General features: G+C 34.8%; 1 protein-coding gene across 6 annotated transcripts in view; it reads right to left on the bottom strand.

Moving 5' to 3' along the window:
• Nucleotides 1-23,689, bottom strand: part of ARHGEF12 (Rho guanine nucleotide exchange factor 12) — a 194,829-nt gene that overhangs the window by 83,648 nt on the left and 87,492 nt on the right. For 2 of the 6 annotated variants that reach the window (XM_069070058.1, XM_069070059.1), the window contains exons 2-4: nucleotides 15,156-15,179; nucleotides 12,846-12,931; nucleotides 11,078-11,134 (exon numbers count right to left, since the gene is read on the bottom strand). In XM_069070058.1, the coding sequence (XP_068926159.1) occupies nucleotides 11,078-11,134; nucleotides 12,846-12,931; nucleotides 15,156-15,179 (167 nt within the window). The remainder of the gene's footprint in view (nucleotides 1-11,077; nucleotides 11,135-12,845; nucleotides 12,932-15,155; nucleotides 15,180-23,689) is intronic. The other 4 variants (XM_069070061.1, XM_069070062.1, XM_069070060.1 and 1 more) reach the window with 3 other exon arrangements.

Here is a 23,689-nt window from a genome sequence, read left to right as displayed (position 1 = left end):
ACACACACACACACACACACACACACACACACACACACACACACACAAACTAGTCGTGTGACCTTGGGCAAGCCACTTAAAAGAAAACTATCCAGAATTTAATATAGAAAAGAAAGCACCAACTGAAAGAATACATGGATTGCTTCCATAGTGGTTATATTGAACAATTTCAATGACAAACAAAATCTCCAAGTGACCAAGAGACCTTCCAATATAAAGGAAAGGGCAATCAAGTAATACAAGATTATCTTGCAAACCACTTAAAGCCACAAAGTGGAATGGAATACGAGGTATTCCAAAAGTCTTATTTCAGCTTTCAGCTAATTGCTCTAGTCCAAAAAGCAAAGGAGCTAAATAAGCATCCCAAAATGCCACAGCTTACAAGTCTGAATCTACTCATCAATGAAAAAAAATATAGGCATTTAACAAAGTAGAGATATCTGGGGTATTTCTGAAAATCATACATTCATATACACACACACACACACATTCCAAACACATAGGAAAAAGGTAAATAAGTAGTTACCAAGACCAAGTAATTAAATCAATCACCACATGTTTAAAATATAAAGAAACAAAAAAAAAGTGTTTATGACCCTCAGATACTTAATATCAAGTGATACATAATGCAGCATAGTATGACTTATGCTAGTCAAAGGTGTATGTCACTGACAAAGGCTGTCCAAGGTACTTGGCAGTCATGATTCCATGTCAACTCAGAAGGAGGTCTTCAGTGATATACCCTAGGAATTTGTCATAAGTCCAACAGTGTTTTAGCTTTTTTTATAAAACACTTGAATAAAGATATAGATAAAATGTTTATGAAATCTGCAGATGACACAAAGCTAAAATGGACAGTTAACATACTGGATAACAGAATCAGGATTCAAAAAGATGATAGGTTAGATATTCCCATTTGTAGTTGTACCAACTGTACCAAGACCTGGAACACTGTAGAATTTCCTAAATGAGACCTATAAACTCAAAAGGATTCAGTTTAACTATCTATGCTGGAAAAATCAACTGAATATAGAATTACCTACTGACCAGACTATGGAATGCAGCTAAAAGGAAAGCCCATAGGACTGATCCATCAGTAGAGTCTAACAAGGACAAACCCTGCAAACAGATAATGAATTGAGATGAAAAGGACAAACTAAATTTTAATTGGGAAATTGCTTAGTGTTTTAAATTTCCCAGTTTCTTCTTGAGACAAAGGTTCGCTTAAGGAAAAAATACTGACCTCTCTTATTTTTAGAAGACTTTCATTTATTTGACCTCTAATATCTCTATCCTTAAATCCCAGGTCATATATCACCCCTGCAATGGATACATTCTTCTCCTCTCCTTATCTTCAACCCTTGGTGAATAAATTCAACTCTACATTATCCTCTAACAAATGATTCCTTTGCCCCCTTGTCTTATCACATATAATGCCCCTAACAAACCCCAACCTTAGATGGGTCACAATTCACTTCTACTCAGTGATTCTATCCCATCTCCTCTAAAAGAACCTCTACCTTCCCCACTCTGACTCTTAACACTAATCTTCAATCTCTTCCTATTTAGTGAATGTTTCTCTTCTACTTACAATCATGCACAAATTTCCCTGCTAGCTATCAGCCTCTATCTCTCATATCACTTAGCTAACCTCTTTGAAAAGGTCATCTATACTTGGTGCCTCCACCTCCTTTCATCTATTTCCCAGCTTCTAATTGTATCATTCAACTGAAACCGATGCCTCTAAATCAAATGGGCTTCTCTTAGTTCTCATTGTTTTTCATTTCTCCACAGCCTGACACTGCTGATCACCTTGTTCTCCTGGATACTCCTATTTCTAAAAGTTTCTGAAACAATGTTCTCTCCTGCTTCTCTTACTTGTCTGACTACTTCTCTGTCTCAGTGGTTGAATCTTCCTTCATGTCACACCCGTCAACCTGTGGGTATCCCATAAGGCTCTGTCTCAAGTCTTCTTCTCTTCTCCCTTTATACTACTGCACTTGGCAATCTCATCAGTTCCCATGGATTCAATTATTATCTTCTATGCAGATGGGTTCTCAAATCTACTTATCCAGTCCTTATCCAATCTCTTTTCTGACCTTGGGTCTCAAATCATCTGCCTATTAGCCATCTAGAACTGGATGTTTTGTAGACTTCTTAAACTAACACGTCAAAAACTGAGCTCATTTTCTTTTCCTCCAAAACCTTCCCTTTTCCTAAATTTCCTATTATTACTATTAAGGATACACCATCCTCCTAAGTGACTAAGCAATTAGGCAACCTATGTGTTTCAACTTCTCAACCACACGAAAACCAACTTGTTGCTAGGCCCGATATTTCTACATTCATAACTTCTCTCAAATACTCCTCCTTCTTTCCTTTGATACTATTACCACTCTGGTATAGTCTTTCAATATCTGATGCCTGAACTATTGCAATAGCCTTCTGGTTGGTCTCCACCTCAAGTTTCTCCCCACATTAGTCCATCCTCCACCTAGATGTAATGCAGATCTATGTCACCACCCTATTTAATAAATATCAGTGGTTCCATACTACCTCCAGGATCAAATACATAGTCTTTGGTTTGGCCTGTAAAGCCCTTCATATCTTTGCCTCTTCCTGCCTTTCCAGACGTCTTACACCTTAGTATCCTAGGACACAGTAATCACTATTCTCCTTGCTGTTCCTCCCAGAATACACTTCATCTCTTGACCACTCGCCTTTTCACAATGTTATCCATGCTTCCCTAGCCTCCTTTAATGTTCAGCTAAAATCCCATCTTCTGCAAGAAAGCCTTTCCCAATTACCCTTAATGTTAGTGTCTTCCCTCTGAGATTACCTCCAATGTATCCCATATACATCTTATTTGAATAATACTTGTTTGCAAATTATTTTTACCATTAGATTGCAAACTCCTTGAAGAGCATGGATTGTTTTTGTCTTTTTTTTTTTGTATCCCCAGCACTTAGCACAATGCTTGGTACACAGGAGGTTGCTTAATACATTAATGCTTCTTGACTTATTAACTTGACTATACAAATGGAGATAGAAAAAGTCACAAAACTCACTACAAATTATGTTACATATTCTCAACTGAGCCCTAAATGCAACATGGCCATATTTCTTAATCATTCATTATCCCACTCACCATTATGGCTAATGCAAACAATTTCATTTGGTCTCAAGTCCAATACAGCAGATCCATCCCCCATCCTATTAGGTGAAGACCTATCCTCCTAATTCACTGAAAACACTGAGACCATTCCCCAGTGTTTTTTTTTCTTTTTCCTCATCTGACATCCCCCACTATTTCCTCCTTCACTCATCTCTCATGAGGTGACCTTTCTCCTTTCAAAGGCAAACTACTTTTTTATATGTTTGTAATTATTAATTTTATATTTATGTTATATGTTTCGTTTTATGTATTTGTGGTCTCCCCATTAGAAGCTCCTTATAAGCAGAAATTGTCTCATTCTTTATATTAAATTCTAGAATGTCTAGCACAGTGTCTGTCATATGAAAAGTACTTAATGTACTTCATGACTGCTCTGTTGTGATATAATAATAGTGTAATATATTCACATATATCACAAATTGTTTAGCCATACTCCAATTCACGAATCTCCTTTTTTAATACTAACCTTTTTGCTTCAATTGAACTTAAGCCCTTGGGGAAAGATGTTCTATTTTGTCTTTGTATTCCCAACACACAAGCATAGCTTATTGCATATACTAGGTTCAAAATAAATGTTCTCTGAATGAATTAAAAATATTATGCCAGTGGCATTATGTGGCTAAGAATCAGGTAATAGCAGTATCTTAACAATTATAGTGAACAATTATATACATCACCCAGAGGGCAACAGAAAAGGATGTACAATGTGTAAATAGGCTATAGAATATGACTAACAAAGAATTATACGTAAGAAGTAGTATTAAAAATATTCTCAGATATATAACAAAAAAGGGAATAGGGAAAATTATATAGCAAGAATGAGGGATAACTGAAGTATAACCTCTGTACCTCATCAGTCCCTCTATAATGTAAAGAGATCTAATGAAAGAATTCTCAACACATGGCAAAGACTTCTTATAGGATTTATAGGAAAATATTAACAAGAATGAGAAGGTATCTATGAGTTGTGATCTGTTCCACTGAAGGGAATGTGCACACTGATGAGGACACAAATAAAAGAAGTATCTCTTATTTAATCTCTTGTTGACATTCTCTTCTGTGTGCATGTTTGCCAACTTTCCCATTTAAATGTAAGCATCATGAAATCAGTGCATCACTTTGACTAACATGTGTATTTAAAAACATAGTATCCTTCAATAAATAAAAGGTGCTCAATAATCACTGATGGTGATTCTCAAATCCTAAAATTTAGTCTTAATATTTTTTTGTTCGTATGTATTAAAAGTTCCGTGAAAGGCAGTTTAAAATTTTTTTGGAATTTTTCTGATAAAAAATGAAATCAAAGACCTGACACATCCACTTACCAGTTAATGTGGGGAAATGCTTACAAAAGAGGCCAGATATTAACACTTTTTTGTTTTAACTGAATTCTAGTCCCAATAACGATATTCCAATTACCAATACAATTTTTTCTTCCCAATGAAGTCTATTATATTTGATCCTTCCAGCACTACCATTATTTCATTAGGAAAATGTTAAACATTGATTTTATTTCATTATCAACAGTGATATAAAATGATCCTGGGGCAAAAATTATAAAATTTTTCTTGAAAAAGTGCTGAATTAAATATTTGTCAAGACTAGATTTATCTCAATTTCCAGTGACTTCCTATCTCTTGATAACAAGCAAAAAAAGAAAAAACAAAAACAAAAAAAACCTTTCTTTAGAATGATTAAAATGTCTTTAAAAAAAAAAAATGAGAAGTTTCTCCCTTACTAGTGAACTAGTAAGCTAGAGTGTATTATTAAAATCTTGGGATGGAGGTGGGAGGAAAGAAAGATTCTCCCCCTCTGGAGAGACTAGAAAGTTATTTAATTTCATTACACTGTAATTCCAGTAAAAAGGCAAAGTGTAGAGTGCTGGGTAGTAAAATACAGTGGAAATGGAGAATGTTTAAATGGAAGGGAAAAGAAACACATGCTAAACCTCCCATAAAACATGTATTTTGGTGAAAGTGTTGTCTTAGTCTTTCCTCAACTCTGATTTCGTTACATGATCAAACTTCTCTAAGCCTCATGTCTAAAGAATTAAGCTTGAGGGAAGGGTGTGGGGAAAGACCATGTGCTACTTCATAAAAACAGCTCATTTTAAAACTCTGTTGCCAGACATACATGTTTTATGAGTAAGACCTCAGATGATCCCTTGATTAAGAAACCTCTCGGTTAAATGTGTTATAAATGCTGCCAATTTTAGGGGTCTAAATTTACAAATATACTGATTATATTTTTGTTCCTGATTGAATATAATCAGAAATAACTCTCAAGAGAAAAAGAAGAAAAAGGAATGGATGAGTTCAATTAAAGTAAAATCAATGTTCCATTTTTTACTTCTATTAATGTCTTCTTACCAAACATTTTGCCAAATGCCAAAAGTTATTTCTTCAAATTAATGAATATAAACACAAGCATCAACTATGTACAAGGCACTATGGATACATACACAAAGACTTAAAATTTTTCCTGTCCTCAAGGATCGTTAGATCTTAAATGGGGGAAGCAAGACATGCAATAATAGCTCTTATTTACATGGTAATTTACAGTTAACAGTCCATTTCTCACCATCAATCTGTGCAAGTATTATTATCACCATTTTATAGATGAGGAAACCAAGGTTAAGTGTAAACAATAGAACCTATCATGTAATCTGCTCACAACCAAAATACAAAGTGATCTGGAATAAGTACTACTGCAAAATGTTTTAAGAGTTCAGAGGTGAATGGTTTAATTTCTGAATGGGAGGGTCAGGGAAAACTTTATGGAGAAGGTAGTGTTTCATGTGAACCTTGAAGTACAGGAAGGATTTAGAAGGAAGAGATAAGAAGAAAAGGCAGGGCTATATATTTGGGGTAAAAGGGTAGAAAGTTAGAGTGGGGCCAAATTATGGAGAACCTTCAAAGTCTGATTATTTGGAATTCATGTGGTAGGCAATGATGAAACACTCAATGTTTTAAAGAAGGAAATTATATGACCAGGAATATGATTCAGGAAAACCACCTAGAATCAGTTTAGATTGAAGTTTGGACTGAAGAAGAATCAATAAACAGGGACATGAGTTTGTAAAAGTTCAAGAGATGATGAAAGCCTAAAACAGGAGGGGACAATTCAAATCAAGCAATCAAACATTTATTAAGTTAACTACTATGTCCCTGGCACTGTGCTAGGTACAGGAATACAAAGACAAAAGTGAAACAATACCTACCCTCAAGTAGTTTACATTCTACTGGGGGAATTAAATAGGCTAACAGATACATAAATAAGAGATGTATAAGTCAGGAATATAAAGTCAAAAAGTAAAATTATCACTGCTCTCAGGGAGCTGACATCTTACTGTACAGTAAGTTCAGATAAGTAAACACATTATCTATACAAAATAAATACAAAGTTATGGGAGGGGGCACTAACAAATACAGGATTTAACAAAAGCCTCTATTAAAAGACAGGACTTGAACAGTGCCTAAAGGGAGCTAAGGTTCCAAGTGGCAGAAGAGAAGACAGAGAGGATTCTAGGAATAATAAGACAGGCTATAAAAAGGCACAGAAGAGTTAAATAACATGATGACTTGAGAAAAGCAAATAAAGCAGTCTGGCTAGAGTTTAGATTCTGAGTCCAAGTTTTACAGAACAAATCCTTTTATTAAGGGGATTCCTTCTGTGAAGTTGGGATTCAGTCAAAGGGCTGCACTTGAGGACCTAGAGGGCCACATGTGGCCTTGAGGCCACGGGTTCCCCACCCCTGGTTTAGAGTAAGTGAAGAGGAGTAATGTATCCTATAGACTTGAAATGTTTTTTTTTTTCCTCCAACTGACCATCTAAGGCATGTTCTCAAGGCTCTTAACCATCTTGGCTGTCTTCTTCTGGATGTCTCTCCTTTCTAAAAAAAAAGGACCCATAATAAAATACTACAAATATAACCTGATCAAAGCAAAGGAAAGTGAGTATGTTATTTCCCTAGCTGGAAATAATAGACTGGAGTATGAGAGAGACAGAAATGCTAGAGATATGGCTTTGGGAATGTAATGGAAGAAACTTGGGGAACCTAGCATTATGTTAAATCATTGTTTTCAGGGTGATGAGGAAATACTTTAATGGTATGTAATAGATATGTTTATTTCCAATGAAATAAAATATCCCCTTTCTGGACAGAGGAAGAAGAGTATCTGGATTGCAAAATGATTACATAGGAATGTGGTAGGATCACCAACATTGTGCCACTGATATGGCTTCCTGAACAAATCTGAGATAGTAAAATAGGTAGAATGAGCTTAGGATGCTCAGGTAGATGAATTCCAGATTGGAAGAGGGTTTTCTGAGGCACATGAGATGCCACTGTGATTTGAGGGCTAAAAGGCAGTCAAATATCATGGCATAGGCTCCCAACATAGAGAGGAATATGTGGACCAAGCTAAGTCAAGGGAAACTTCAATTAAGTATTAACTAACAAGTTTAGGCTTATATAAACCTCTAATTAGTTTATCTGGAGATATTTTTAATTGATACTCTCTTTTCCTATACAATATAAATATCTTTGATTAAATCCTAGACAACCCTGATCTAGCATGGAAAAGAGACAGTAGGTACTAAAATCAGATAACCAATTCATAGAAAAAAGGGGAAAGGAACTAGGGATCAAATGCAATAGAACTTGAAACCCAGAAGGTCCTGCAGACCTAAGGGCAAGAAGGTCTTGGACCAGAAGTGACATTCAGAAATTACTGAGGGAAGAAGCCCTAGGGTCAAGGACAAAATCAAAAGGACTGGTTTTCAAGAAGGAGCTATTCCCCAAGAAACTGGTACAGTTCAGCAACACCTGAATCCCAATCAGATCCTTTACAGAGAGCAATTCAACAATTCTACATTTATTAAATATCTACTCTGTCCCACAAACTGTGCTTAGCTCTAGAGTATTCTATATAGAGAGAATAATTACGCCTTAGAAATAATAACATTACTAAGGGAGAGAGTGTAAAGAAAGGAGAAATATATAGTTGGGACTAGAGATATGAAGTTTTTCTTCTAAATATATCCCCAAAAGCAGAGAAGAGAATAAAATTTGTCAATTACAATGAACAGTTAACTGGGAAATGCATTTTTATAAGCAAAAAACCAAACCAGTTTCTATTAGAAATTAACTAAGGGAAAGAACCCCAAACTACTGTCTTTCTCACAAATTAACTTTAAAAGCAACTCAGTTGGGGCGGGTAGGTGGTGCAGTGAGTAAGAGTGCCGGCCCCAGAGTCAGGAGGACCCGAGATCAGTTCTGGCCTCAGAGACTTAACACCCACACAAAAAAAACTGCCTGTGAAACCTTGGGCAAGCTATTTAACCTCAATTGCTTAAAAAAAACAACAACAAAAAAGTGACTCAATTAAAAAAAAAAAAAGAACTTGTAAATTAATAGTTGACATGTAATAAGTATCTGGTTTTCAAACTTTATTCCAAGAAAAGAAAGGTAAACATAACTTCAAAAGAAAAATCTAAAAAATTGACATTTCAAGATGCCCTGTATAAAGCTAAATTTCACCAATAGCTATTACTCATTCAAATTCTAGTCTATGCTTATTTAACTTCAAAATGTGGCTCCAGCCTACCTTTCCAGGCTTCTTATATGTTACTGTCTTTCATAAAACTTCTGGTCTAGTCAAACTGATCTCCTAAGTGTTCCTCCCATCTCCCATCTGTATTCCCCTTTACACAGGCTATTCTCCCATTCCAAAAATTCCCCCTTTCATTTCCACCTTTCAAAATCTCTAGATTCCTTTAAAGCTTCACTCAGGTACCACATCTCCTAATAAGGCCTTTCCTGATGCCCCTAAAATTATCTTGTAGTGACTCTGCATAATTTTGTAATCATTATACTTACATGTTGGTTTTCCCCTAGAGAGCAAGCTCCTTGGGAACAAGAGTTAAGTCACTTTACCTATGTCTTCAATGCCTAGCATAAAACTAGTAGTACAGGAGTAGGGGGGGCAATTGTTGGATGAATGACTTTCTAAGAGATCCTTTTTCATGCAACTGTCTGGCAAACTGTCTTCAAATGGCCAGAAAACAGCCTTCTCATTAAGTAATAAACTTTGGTAGCTTTGAAACATTTGTATTATCCAATGTAAACTAACTCTGTAGCATCTAGACCTAGGACATGGTCCAGGAACTCTGCCTCTCCCTCTAGTACCTCTGCTAAGTGCTTTTGATTAATCTGGGCTCACTCATAATGCTTTATTTCAAGAACACAAACAGGCAGAAAAAGCCACACCTTAGTTCCCCATGACCACTTAAGATGTTTCTATTACTACACAGCCAATGGCATGTCTGAACCAGTGTTAAAATCCTCACCAATGGTAAGAAAAATATTAGCAAAATATTTCTTGTCACAGATCTTAAATTGTTAAGCCTTGTCCAAAGCAAATAGCAAGTATCTCTTCACGTGGCACGGACATAAAAAAATGAAAAGTCAAAGCCACTGGAAGGAAATGATTAAGATTATAAAGAAATTCTGTAAAGAAATTGAATTCTGAACTTCTATGCTGAGAATAAACTAAAAGAAATTATTTGTGGAAGCAAAATGTTGGATTGAAAAACCAGTTTAAGTTAATAAGTCATCTCACTCCTATAAAAAACCAGGACACTATACAATAGGAGGAAAAAGAATATTCCCCCAGGCATGGTACACATTTTCTATTGAACAATGTATAAAAAGCCAATTCTCGAAAAGGAATAGATGTAGGGCGCTTTTACCCAAGAAAAAGGAGAGAAAGGGCCCTGGTGTTAATATTTAACTAATATGGATTCCTTCATAATTTTAGCTAAATTCTGAGGTCTTATAGATATGAAGCAGTTTAATACTGCGTGATAGTAGATAAAAATTATAAAATGCCTATACATGTGTATGCATGATTGATATTATAAATACATCCAAAATTTCCTTGATTTTCCCACTTGTATAAAGCAGTTAGGAAACAGGTATAAGCAGGGAAGCTACCACATAGCAGATTTTCATTTTCAAATAGAAAAGGCCAAATTTCCCTATTTACTATCAATCTCCTAACCTTAGAAAAAGTGTGAAATCTTCCTGAAAGGGGATGATTAACCAGCCCAGTTTCCAAACTATTTAAATAAATTTGATCTGAATTTGTCTTTCAGATGTCTATAATTCCTGAAACACAGAACAGTCAGATATTAGGATATAGGAAGATACTTATCTCAGCATTCAAATTTGTATATCACACACCTGGGGCTATCTTTGGAAGACAGGACATAGACTAAAGGTAACTGGGGCAATCAATCATTCACCAAGGTAGCAGACTCACCTGGACTAAAATAAAATAGCTTCTTCTAAAGATTAGTATCTTTAAAAGGTACTATTTTGAAATTTTCAAATTGAGGGGAAATTTTTAAAGATTTTTATGAAACGTTAGGACAAATTGTTTAATCCAAGGAAATGAAAAAGGCTGTAAAGGGAGCCTCTGTCATTCTACAGAAACAGCTTTTCAAGATCATGAAAGGAAAAAAGTAGCTGATGCAATATGAAATTTTAACCACTTAGGAACTACTATTCCAAACTAAAGCAGCTTATCACAGTGATGGGACATGGTATAAAAAGGAGACAAAACCTGCCCACATCATGTGGGAAGCAACAAAATGGATATATTGTACTTTCTTTCAGAAACAAGAAGACGAGAGAATGGAGAACATTGCCTATCCCTGAACCTAGGCTGTTAGTCTCTAGTAACTACAAGCTGCCAAATCACTGCCACACGAAAGCCCCAGACTCCCTTCTCCCTTGCCATGCAGGGCAGACAAAAGAAAGAGGCTGCAGGTGCACAGAAACAAAATGGCACAAATTAGGCTGAAAAGTACAAGGCTAAAGGTGCTGCATTAGCTTACCATACGTCTCCGATCTACTCTCCTCTGAACTAGACTTTGTCTTCTTGGAGGAGCTGTCTGCACAAAAGCGGGAGAAAAGGAGAAAGATATAGAAAATATGGAGACTGACGTAAGGAGAAAAAACTTCATGAAAAAAGAATGAATCATGATCAGGTTAAATCGTGCAAAACACAAACAAGGTGTGAATACCACAAGTGACAGCATTTAGAACAAGCCATGAACAACACATTCTAAAGATTCATCATAGAAAAGACAATTAAAAACACATTTATTTATACAATGACACATGGGATAGAGAAATTCTTTAGAATAGAGCTCTAATGACTATACAGATACAGATACTAAACAGGATAATATCCTTAATGTAGACCACTGAACACAACTTCCCTAAATCTGTCTTTGGAGAGAAGAATTCAACAGATCAGCAATACACAACAAATCAATGTAAAAAAAACCATCAGTATTTTTTTTTATTGGAATGAGATAGAAACTTGTGGCCCCTAAACAGTAACTACTGTTACTGAAAGAAAAGCCACAGGGTTCCCTGATCTCAAAATTGTATGAGAAACACAGAGAATGTTCCCTCTCAAACTGAGATTCAGCTTGGTAACACATTATATAATCCTTCCATTCAAATCTCCTAAGTTGATCACAACAAATATTTCTACTTTTCCTATCCAAGAAGGTAGGGAACTATGAACATTGTTATTAACTTCTCATAGATTAGCATTCCTTTGCTGGATAAAATTTGTTAGCTATAAGCTCACTTTAAACACTTTTTTTCCCCAAAAAGGGAAGAGTAGCTTGTTTAAAAAAAAGTTGCTGTGACCCATCTTACATAGAAACATGAACTTTGTTTAGTTTCCTTTAAAAACAGATTCCTATTCACGTGTCCTGGACAAGCAATATCCTTTCTTTGACTCAACTTATCACATAATCCCACTGAGAGATACACAACTGAACATTATACCATGGGGGCACACTCGCATGCACACACACACACATCTCAAAGGTCATAAAAGAATCATTCAAACAGTTTTATAAACCAAATGGATTTATATGTTGTGGGGGTTAAAAAGAAGGAAGGGAGGCTCTAAAGGTGTATGTATGGGTAGGTATATGTATGTATTAAACAATGAGTTTACCTTTAGAAAGTAGATTCTGAATGCCCCGAAACAAAAGAGGTTCAAGCAACACTATTTACATGAAATCAAATGCATTCAAACTCAAAAACCCACATGCATAATGAATGTTTCAAGAAGGTACCCAAAATTACTAACATTTAGGGTCAGATATTTCTGTATATAAGACAGTTTTTAAACTTATCACAATGGAAGCAAGAAAGAGTACCCATTTATACACTTGCTTTTTATAAAATGAGGTCAATTTTTTATTTTGATTTCACCTCAAATGCTAATTAATCTATTCCTATATTTTGAAAAATTACATAAATTTCCAATTGTTTATATCTTTGCATTTATGACATATTTTGGACATATATATGTTGTTTTTTATGCTGAGTCCACAACAAGAAACACAACACCTACTTTTATGGTTACTGTGGAAAAAAACGTTTTCTAAATTCTATATAAATGGACTATGGTCAGAAGCAAGGGCTATCTGTATTCTTTCAAAACAAAGGTTTTATTCCACTGCTAAAAGCCATTATATGTTCAGCAACTTCCTAAATGCCACAGGTTATTTAAGCAGTTTTATGTCAAACTCTTCTACATCATCTACTCCTACAATGAAGATGGATGGCTGTTACCTGTGGGGTCAAAGTCATGTGATGTACTGCGTTCAACTTTCTGCTTCTTGTCTGTCGGAGACTCTCGGGTCAAAATACTTGCATGCCTAAATTTAAAATAAATAATAAATAACTAGGTAAGTATATAAGAAAATAAATGGATAGATAGATAGACAGATATAGATAGATAGATAGATAGATAGATAGATAGATAGATAGATAGATAGATAGATAGATAGATAGATAGATAGATAGATATACAAATAAAATAACAATGTCAATTTCCGAATCACTAGGATAGAAATTTTGCAAAAACCTAAAAGGTGAGCTTTAAAATAAGAACAAGGAAGAAGAAAGCAATTCTCTTTTGTCCTACATCTAATTTGTCTGTTCTACTTTTTTTCCTTACTCTGTTCTCAAGGGGCTTAAAGCTTTAGTCTCTCCAACAGGCAATACAGTATGCTTCTTCAATGATTAGATATATTCGTAAACATTTAAAATACTATTTACTCTTTATAGTTCACACTTGAATCTACACAAAGGTTTATTAAAAAATTTTAGTAGGTTCATAAATGATTGACCATTATTATTTTCACTTGACAGATAGGAACCCAGGTATTAGGAGAGGCAGCTGACACAAATTTAAAAAACAAAAACAAAACAAAAAACCACTGGATTTAAGAACGAAAGACCTAGATTCAAGTTCCATCTCTGATAACAGCTATATTACTATAGGCAAATCACTTAGCCTCCCTAACCCTCAGCTTCTTCAATTGTAAAATGGAGATAAAAACATTTGCAACATCTATGCAGTAGTGTTATCTGGAAAGTATTTTATAAATTGTAAAAGTTCTTTCTACATATCAATTTTTATTAATTTCTCTATTCAATAAGCATCAATTAAGCACCTACTCTAGGTCTCTAACTGTGCCAAAATCTGGGGTTATAAAACCTACACATATTAATAGCCAGGTTCAAATTCTCTGTCATCACTGCAATCTTTATCACCTATTCAAAAAGATAGATAGCCCGTCAGGGAGCCAAGGTAATAATAGCTTGTCTAAAATAATAAAAGCTTGTCTAAAGTTCTGGCCAAAGAAATCTCAGCTAACCACTATTAAGTCTTTTTTTTTTAAGCAATCGGGGTTAAGTAACTTGCTCAAGGTTACACGGCCAGTTATTTCTGGGTGTGGTGCTAAGTATCTGAGCCCAGATTTGATCCCCAGGTCATCCTGACACTGGAGCTGGTGCTCTTACTCGCTGAGCCACCTGGTCGCCCCTCACTATTAAGTCTTGATAGAACTAGAACTATTATTTATTTTAAAGTATAGTGAGGTCAAAATCTTGATCAAACCAGTCTATTACACTCTAGCAATAATATATAATGGTTATTTAATCATTAGAAGACTCAATATTGGAGCTAAATTGTTCTTTAAACAGTTTATTTTAGATTTTAAAAAAAGCTATTATATTGTCTGTGAAGTGGTAATATTTTTAGATAATTATGTTAACATGAGAGAAAAATGCTGAAGTAAAAGTATTGAGGAAAGAAAGAGCTAGTTCGTTTATCCCTGGATGCATTTTACATGTATATATTTCATATTTGACTTTAAATTTTAATTTTGTGTAAAGTTAAAATTCCTTAAACATTTAAAAGTTAATTAAGATTTTTGTGATATACCAACATGCCAGAAAACATTTCTTAAATTAAGGCCAACTGCAGTCACACACATGCTAAAAAAAAAAAAAAAAATTCTGAACTGACAATATACTTCCACTACAACCTCTCTTACTCGCTGAGCCACCTGGCCGCCCCTAAGCAATTGGGGTTAAGTAACTTGCTCAAGGTTACACACACGGCCAGGTGTTTCTGGATGGGTGCTAAGTGTCTGAGCCTGGGATTCGATCTCCAGGTCTTCTCAACACTGGAGCCGGTCCTCTTACTCGCTGTGCTACCTGGCTGCCCCCCAAGTTCATTTCTTAAAATAGTTAGAAAGATTGCAAAATGAAATATTCATAGATTACAACCTCAAATAGCATTTAACACCAGTTTAACCAGACAATGACAAATATTTTAAACTCTACTGAAAATGTTATTAAAGCAATGCTATTTTATAAAAACAAGGAAGATTAGGTACCTTTTACAATTGTAAAATATTCTGTTATTGTTTTAAAAAAAAAGAATCCTTTTCTGAAATTCCCTTTTTCAATCCTAATATAATTAAATAAAAATGCAACCTGTGATATTTTAAACTAAATTCAAAATGTATGCCTAACTCTTATAATGTAATGACTGAGAAACTTTTAAGTTTACTGTACTGAACAACTTACCTTATAGGTTTTTTGAGGGGAAACCTGAAACAAAAAAAAAAAAGTTAACAGTGAAATAGCTGTCTTCTAACACCACATCAAACAGCCTAACCTGGGAGTTTGTTTTCATCCAGACCTATATTTTAATTGATATAAGGGAACTCCACCTATGGAAAATACCTCCACCAAAACAGATGAATAGCTCCTCCCCAAGGGAGACTTGGTGAATTGCTTAGGGCAATCCAAACTTGGATTCAGTCAAAGGACTTAGATTTAGTCAAAGCGCCTCACTAGGATTCAGTCAGAGGATGGCACCTGAGGATCTAGAGGGCCACATGTGGCTTCAAGGCCACAGGTTCCTCACCCCTGTTCTAGAGTTTATTTAGAGTAATAATAATAATAAATATTAATGCTACTGTCTTTTGTTTAAAATTTTATCTATCTATATACATAAACACATATAGACACATCTCTGTGCGTATACACACACATATTCTCCATTTGATCCTCAAACTATCCTATGAGATATGGATATATAACTTCTCTGGTTGACTGACTGGGATTACATTGCTATTAAGTATAAAAACCTGTATAATAACCTAGGTCTCTTGATTCCCTGGCAGCATTTTGTTCAACATACCACACTGCCACAAAGACTATCACTACCCTCATAGTGAACACTATTGCTTCTATAAATGCAAACTAATATTCAATTAGCTCACTTTTTCTGCTACATCATATTCATACTGATCTTCCAAGTTCACTACAATTCCCTTACATGTTGTTTCTAGCCACTACTGGATCCTTGGTAAATTTGACTCAATCAACTTTTAACCTATTTGCTGAATCAAAAAATGCTGAAACACGTAATATGAGTTCTCCAATAACTGTAGTTATTCTCTAAAAAACCTAGGTAACCAAATAAATCTGATTAGAAAAAAACCACCACAACCCCCAAATCTGGCTGTTAGTTATGATTCACCTTGGCAAGTTTCTGTTATATTTTGATCAACCTCATAATCTTCTATTATTGGTAGACAGCTATAACAAACAAATCTAGTTACTGGTAAGAAACGGATAAAATAAGAATTTATTATTATTTCCTTTGGTTCTACAAACTCAGTCATATAAATGCTACTCTATAAAGATTGTCCTTTTAGGATAAAACTCAACTTCTTTCTTTGAAGAGATGATTTTCTTGAGGTAAAAAGAGAATATATTGATGAAGTCAAAATGGTGTAGTAAAACCAGGGACTCACCTGAGCTCTCCCAAATTTCTCACTAATAACCGTAAAATAACTTTTCAAATCAAATTTGAGAGTAGCGGAACCAATAAGGGATGGGGTGAAACAATATTCCAGAGTAGGAAAACTCAGGTAGTCAGAGGGAAAGATCTGTCTCAATAGGGTGATAGTTGGACCTGGTGTTTAGCCACACTAAAGGTAGAAGGCAGTTGGGGGTGAGGAGAAAGGAGGGGGGCTGTTGAAACTGATAGCAGCAATCTCTATGGAAGCAATCCTTCAATGGCAACAGCAACTTCAGACCCTCTCAATGCACAGATCTTAAGTGGAGTCAGACAACTAGTTGGAAGGAAACTGCAATGAACGTTGCCAGCACTAAGTATAGGACCCTATCACATTGCCCATACTCAGTTCTAGGTCGCAGTCCCAGAAGCATCAGCACAGTAGGGCTTTCAGCCACAGGGGGGCTAGGGGCCCTGATCACAGATTCATGACAGAGAAGAGTGCCAGTGGTCACTCATAGACCAAAAGACAGGCCAAGAGGGCAGTGACCACACCTCTTCTATGGTTACAGTACCTTGGAAGAACTGAAAAACCAGAGACCCCCCTAGAAATAGTTCTAAAAATAGCAGCAAGAAAGGTCTGGAGCTTGGGACAGTGTTCTCTCCACCCCAAATGAAAGCTGAACTTTAACGAAATGTTATAAAAGTTAAGAAATAGGCTGGAAAAATGAACAAACAACAAAAGAATCTGGCCCTAGAAGTTACTATGGTGACAGAGAAGATCAAGATACAAACACAAAAGAAAGCAACAAAGTCAAAACTGCTATATCCAAAGCCTCAAAGAAAAAATGTGAATTGGTCACAGACCCAAAAAGAATTCCTGGAAGAACTCAAAAGGATTTTAAAAATCAAGAAAGGTAGAGGAAAAACTGGGAGAAGAAATCACAGTGATGCAAGAAAATCATGAAAACAAAGACAACAGCTTGATAAAGCAGGCACAAAAAAAAAAAAATACTAAAAAAATAAATGAATATATATGAACACCTTAACAACAACAAAAAAATATAGCCAGATGGTAAAAGAGTAACAAAAATCCACTGAAGAATGACTTAAAAGGCAGAACTGGCCAAATTGAAAAAGAAATACAAAAACTCATTGAAGAAAATGACTACTTCTTAAAAAGTAAAATTGACCAAATGAAAAAGGAGGTACAAAGGCTGAATGAAGAAAACCATTCCTTAAAAATTAGAATTGGGTAAGCAGAGCTATGACTTTATGAGACATCAAGAAACAATCAAACAAAGTCAAAAGAATGAAAAAATAGGAGAAAATGTGAAATATCTCATTGGGAAAACAATGGACCTGGAAAATAAATAGAGAAGAGATAATTTAAGAATTACTGGACTACCTGAAAGATATGATCCAAATTTTAAAAAAAAAGGGGCTAGACATCATCTTTCAAGATACTATCAAGGAAAACTGCCTTGATTTCCTGGAACCAGACAGCAAAATAGAAATGGAAAGAATCTACTGATCAAAGAGATACCCAAGTGAAAACTCCCAGGAATATTATAGTCTAATTCCAGAGCTCCCAGGTCAAGGAGAAAATATTGCAACCAGACAGAAAGAAACAATAGAAATAATGCAGAATCTCAGTCAGGATAACATAAGATTTGGTAGCTCCTATATTGAAAGATGAGGGGAGGGGCTGGAATGTGATAATTTGGAGGGCAAGGGAGCAAGGATTACAACCAAGAATCACCTACCCAGCAAAAATTAGCAAAATCTTTCATGGAAAAAAACAGATATTCAATGAAACTGAGGACTTTCAAGCATTCCTGATGAAAAGACCAGAGTTGAACAGAAAATCTCACTTTCAAATCTAAGACTCAAGAGAAGCATAAAAATGTAAATAGGTAAGAGAAATCATAACGGACTCAATAAGGCTAAACTGCATATATTCTTATATTGGGAGATGATACTTTTAACTCTTAAGGACTTTATCATTATTAGGACAGTTAGAAAAAGTATACATACATAGGAGGCACAGGGGTGAGTTAAGTATGATAGGATGATTTAAAAAAAATTAAATTATAAAGGGTAAGAAAGAGGGATACACCGGGAGAAAGTGGAAGAGAACAACATAATGTGAATTATCTCACAAAGGAGACACAAAAGGGAGAGCTTTTACAGTGGCAGGGAAGATGGGTGGTTGGCAGGTAATGCTTGAACCTTATTCCCAACCAAAGAGACTAAAAGACCAAATAACAGATTCAGATTGAGTACAGAAATCTCTCTTACCCTACAAGGAAGTAGGAGGGGAGAGCCTTAAGAAGAGAGGGTGACAGAAGAGAAAACAGAATAGGAGAGGAAGTGGTCAGAAGCAAAACATATTTTTGAGGTAAAAGGAAAAAGAGAGATGGATAAACAGCGGGGGAAGTAGGATAGAGGGGAAATATAAAGTAATCATAACTGTGAATATGAATGGAATGAACTCAACCATAAAAGAGAAGCAGATGGCAGTGTGGATTAAAAATCAGAATCTGACAATATGTTGTTTACAAGAAACACACCTGAAGCTGAGAGACATACATAGAATAAAGGTAAGGGGGTGGGGTAGAATCTATTATGCTTTACCTGATGTAAAAAAAGCAGGGGTAGTAATCATGATCTCAGACAGAGCAAAAGCAAATATAGATCTAATTAAAAGAGATAATCAGGGAAACTATATTTTGCTAAAAGGTAACACAGACAGTGAATTAACATCAATGCTAAACATAAATGTACCAAATAGTGTAGCATCCAAATGTTTAAAGGAAAAGTTAAATGAATTACAGGGCAAAATAAACAATAAAACTACGCTAGAAGGGACTTCAACTTTCCCCTCTCAGAACTAGATCATTCTAACCAAAAAAATAAACTAGAAGATAAGGAGATTAATAAAATTTTAGAAACTGGAATATATCTTTTTTTTCAGCACTACATGGCACCTACACATATGATCATTTATTACAGCATAAAAACCTCACAACCAAGAGCAGAAAAGCAAAAATATTAAATACATCCTTTTCAGAGCATAATGTCAAAAAACCAATAAAGTACTATGGAAACATAAATTTAAAATTAATTGGAAACTAAATAATCTAAACCAAAAGAATGAGTAACAAATAATGTTAGATGTAAACAACTGGAAAAATATCAATTGCTCAAGGGTAGGCCAAACTAAAATAATAAAAAAGATAATTCTACCTAAATTAATTTACTTAGTGCCATGCCAAACTACCAAAAATTATTTTATAAAGCTAAAAAATTAATAAGAAATTCTTCTGGAAGGCTACAAGGTAAAAAATATCAAAGGAATTGATGAAAAAAAAAATGCAAAGAAAGGTGGCCTAGCCATACCAGATCTAAAACTATATTATAAAGCAGCAGTCATCAAAACTTATTTGATACTGGCTAAGAAACAGAGGGCAGATCAGTGAAATAGGTTAGGTACACAAGACATAGTAGTAAATGATTATAGTGATCTACTGTTTGATAAACCCAAAGACTCCAGGTTCTGGGATAAGAACTCACTATCTGACAAAAATTGCTGGGAAAACTGGAAAATAATATGGCAAAAACTAGGCATGGGCCAACATCTCATACTATATACCAAGATAAGGTCAGAATGGGTACATGAGTTAGACATAAAAAGTAATACCATAAGCAAATAAGGAGAGCAAGGAATAGTTTACCTGTGAGATCTATGGAGAAGGGAAGAATTTATGATCAAACAAGAAATAGAGAACATTATAAAATTCAAAATGGACAATTCTGATTACAGTGAACTAAAAAGGCTTCACACAAACAAAACCCATGCAACCAAAATTAAAAGGAAAGCAGGGAAACAAATTTTTACAGCAAGTGTCTCTGATATAGGCCTCATTTCTCAAACAAATAGAAAACTGAGTCAAATTTATAAGAATATAAGTCATTCCCCAATTGATAAATGGTCAAAGGATATGAACAGGCAATTTTCAGATGAAGAAATTAAAACTGTCTATAGTCTTCTGAAAAAATGCTCTAAATCACTACTGATTACAGAAATGCAAATCAAAACAACTCTGAGGTACCACCCCACACCTATTACCGTGTTTCCCCGATAATAAGACACTGTCTTATTATTTTTGGGGACAGAAAAACACCAGAGGGCTTATTTTCAGGGGAGGGCTTATTTTAATGAACATTGACAGCAATTTTAATAAACAGGTAAATGTGAACAAAAAAATGTACCTTTATTCAATAATCACTGGGGAAGAACAGGATGACGCGCTCACTGCTGCAGCTCTGATTGGATGCAGCTCGGAGCGCGGTGTGCGTTTCACCCGGGGCAGGGGGGGACAGTGCATACAGAGGGTACCGTAATGTAGTGTGTAGCGCAGGGGATCACCTTCACTACAGTAGCAATCTCAATAGGGCTTATTTTCGGGGGAGGGCTTATTTTAGAGGAATCTTACACAGTAAGGGGAGGGCTTATTTTCGGGATAGGTCTTATTATCAGGGAAACACAGTAGATGGGTTAATATGACAGAAAAGGAAAATAATAAATGTCGGAGAGGATGTGGGGAAAATTGGGACACTAATGTACTGTTGGTGGAGTTGTAAACTGACTCAACCATTCTGGAGAGCAATTTGGAACTATATTCAAAGGGTAACCAAACTGTGTATGTTCTCTGATACAGCAATACCACTACTAGATCTGTATCCTGAAGAGATCCTAAAAAAAAAAAAAATGAAAAGGGCCTACATGTACAAAAATATTTATAGGAGCTCTTTCTATGGTGGCAAAGAATTGGAAATTGAGGGCATGCCCATCAATTGTAGAATGACTGATCAAGTTGTGGTATATGGGGGTGGCTAGGTGGCGCAGTGAATAGAGCACTGGCCCTGAAGTCAGGAGGACCTGAGTTCAAATCCGGCCTCAGACACTTAACATACTTACTAGTTGTGTGACTTTGGGCAAGTCACTTAACCCCAATTGGCTTCCAAAAATAAGAAAAGCAAAAAAAAAAGTTGTGTTATATGAATGTAATGGAATACTAATGTGCTATATGAAATGATTAGCAAGTAGCTTTTGTAAAGAGTTACATTAACTGATGCAAAGTGAAGTGAGCAGAACCAGGAGAAACTTATACACAGTAATAGCAACATTTGTGCAATGATCAGCTATAATTGCCTTAACTCTTCTCAGCAATACAATGATCTAAGACAATTCCAAAAGACTCATGATGCTTTGAAAAAGCTATTCACATCCAGAGAACGAACTGATAGGGTCTGAATGACGATTAAAGCATACAATTTTCACTTTTTTTTGGGTGGCTTTTTCCTTTTGTTCTGTTTCTTCTTTCACAACATGACAAATGTGGAAATACATTTAATATGATTGTACATGTATAACCTACATCAAATTGTTTGCCATTGTGGGGAGGGGGAGAGGAGGAAGGGAAGAAGAAAAACATATAGAACTGAAAATCTTATAAAAGTGAATGTTGAAAACTGTCTTTACATGTAATTGGACAAAATAAAATACTTTAAGTGGGGAAAAAATGAGTAAAAAAATCATAGAAACAATAATTTCCTTAAAGAGAATGACAATGACAACCAATATGAACATTTACGGGATGCTGCCAAAACAGTACTTAGGGGAAAATTTATATCTCTAAAAGCTTAAACAATAAATTAGAGAAAGAACAGATCAATGAATTGGGCATGCAATTAAAAAGAACTAAAAGAAAAAGAATAAATTAAACATCTCCAATTAAACACCAAATTGGAAATCCTGAAAATCAAGGAACACATTAATAAAACTGAAAGAAAACCACTTAACTAATAAATAAAACTAGATGGTTAAAAAAAAAAAACAACTAAACTGGATAAACCATTAGTTAATTTGATTTTTTTTAAAAAGAAAGAAAATCAAATAAAAAGTATCAAAAATTAAAGAATAAATTCACCACCAATGAAGAAGTTGTTAAACCAATTATTAGGAGCTATTTTGCCCAATTATATGCTACTAAGTTTGATATTCTAAGTGAAATGGATTGAATATTTACAAAAATTGAAGTTGCCAGAATAGACGAAGAAATAAAATGCTTAAATAACCCCATATTAGAAAAAAAATTGAACAAATCATAAGTGGGTTCCCTAAGAAAAAAACCCAAGACTAGATGGATTCACATATGAATTCTATCAAACATTTAAAGAATAATTAATTCCAATACTGTATACATTATTTGGAAAAACAGCAATGAAGGAATCCTATCAAATTCCTTTTACAACACAAATATGGTGATGATACCTAAAACACAAAGAGCAAAAACAAAAAGAAAACTATAGAACAATTTCCCTAATGAATATTGATGAAAAAATATTTAATAAAATACTAGTATTTAATAAAGAACTAGTAAGGAGATTACAGCAATATATCAAAAAGATCATATACTATGACCAGACTGAAATTGTTGTAGGAATGCAGGGTTGGTTCAATATGGGAAAAAGTATCAATATAACTGAACACATCAACAACAAAAATCATAAGATTATCTCAATAGATGCAGAAAAAGCTTTTGACAAAATACAACACTCATTCCTAGTAAAAACACTGGAAAGCATAGGAATAAATGGAGCGTTCCTTAAAATGATAAGAACCATATGTCTAAAACCATCAACAAGCATCTATAATGAGGATAAGCTAGAAACTTTCCTAATAAGATCCAGAGTGAAGCAAGGATGCCCATTATCACCACTATTGTTCAATATCGTACTAGAAATGCTAGCTATAGCAATAAGAGAAAAAAAGAAATTAAAGGAATTAGAATAGGCAATAAGGAAACAAAACTATCACTTCTTGCCAATGATATGCTTAAAGAATTCTAGAAAGTCAACTAAAAAATTAGTTGAAATTATTAACAACTTCAGCAAAGTTGGCAATTATAAAATAAACCCACACAAAACATCAATGTTTCTATATATTAGAAACAAAGTCCCGCAGCAAGAGAGAAAGAAATTCCATTTAAAATAACTGCAGATAATATAAAAGACTTAGAAGTCTACCTTCCAAGACACAATTATGTCACATACAATTGTGTCAATTATGACACAATATGAACACAATTACAATACACTTTTTACACAAATAAAGTCAGATCCATACAAACTGGAGAAATATTAACTGCTCATGGGTAGCCTGAACCAAGATAATGAAAATGACAACTGTACCTAAATTAACTTACTTATTCAGTATCATATCAATCAAGCTACCAAAAAATTA

The sequence above is a fragment of the Petaurus breviceps genome, unplaced genomic scaffold (genome assembly GCF_028583685.1).
Source record: "Petaurus breviceps papuanus isolate PSGF00001 unplaced genomic scaffold, PetGlider_PUasm1.0 90804, whole genome shotgun sequence".
Lineage (NCBI taxonomy): Eukaryota > Metazoa > Chordata > Mammalia > Diprotodontia > Petauridae > Petaurus > Petaurus breviceps.
Note: the sequence above shows the minus strand (reverse complement) of the source record. Positions and strands in the feature narration are given on the sequence as shown.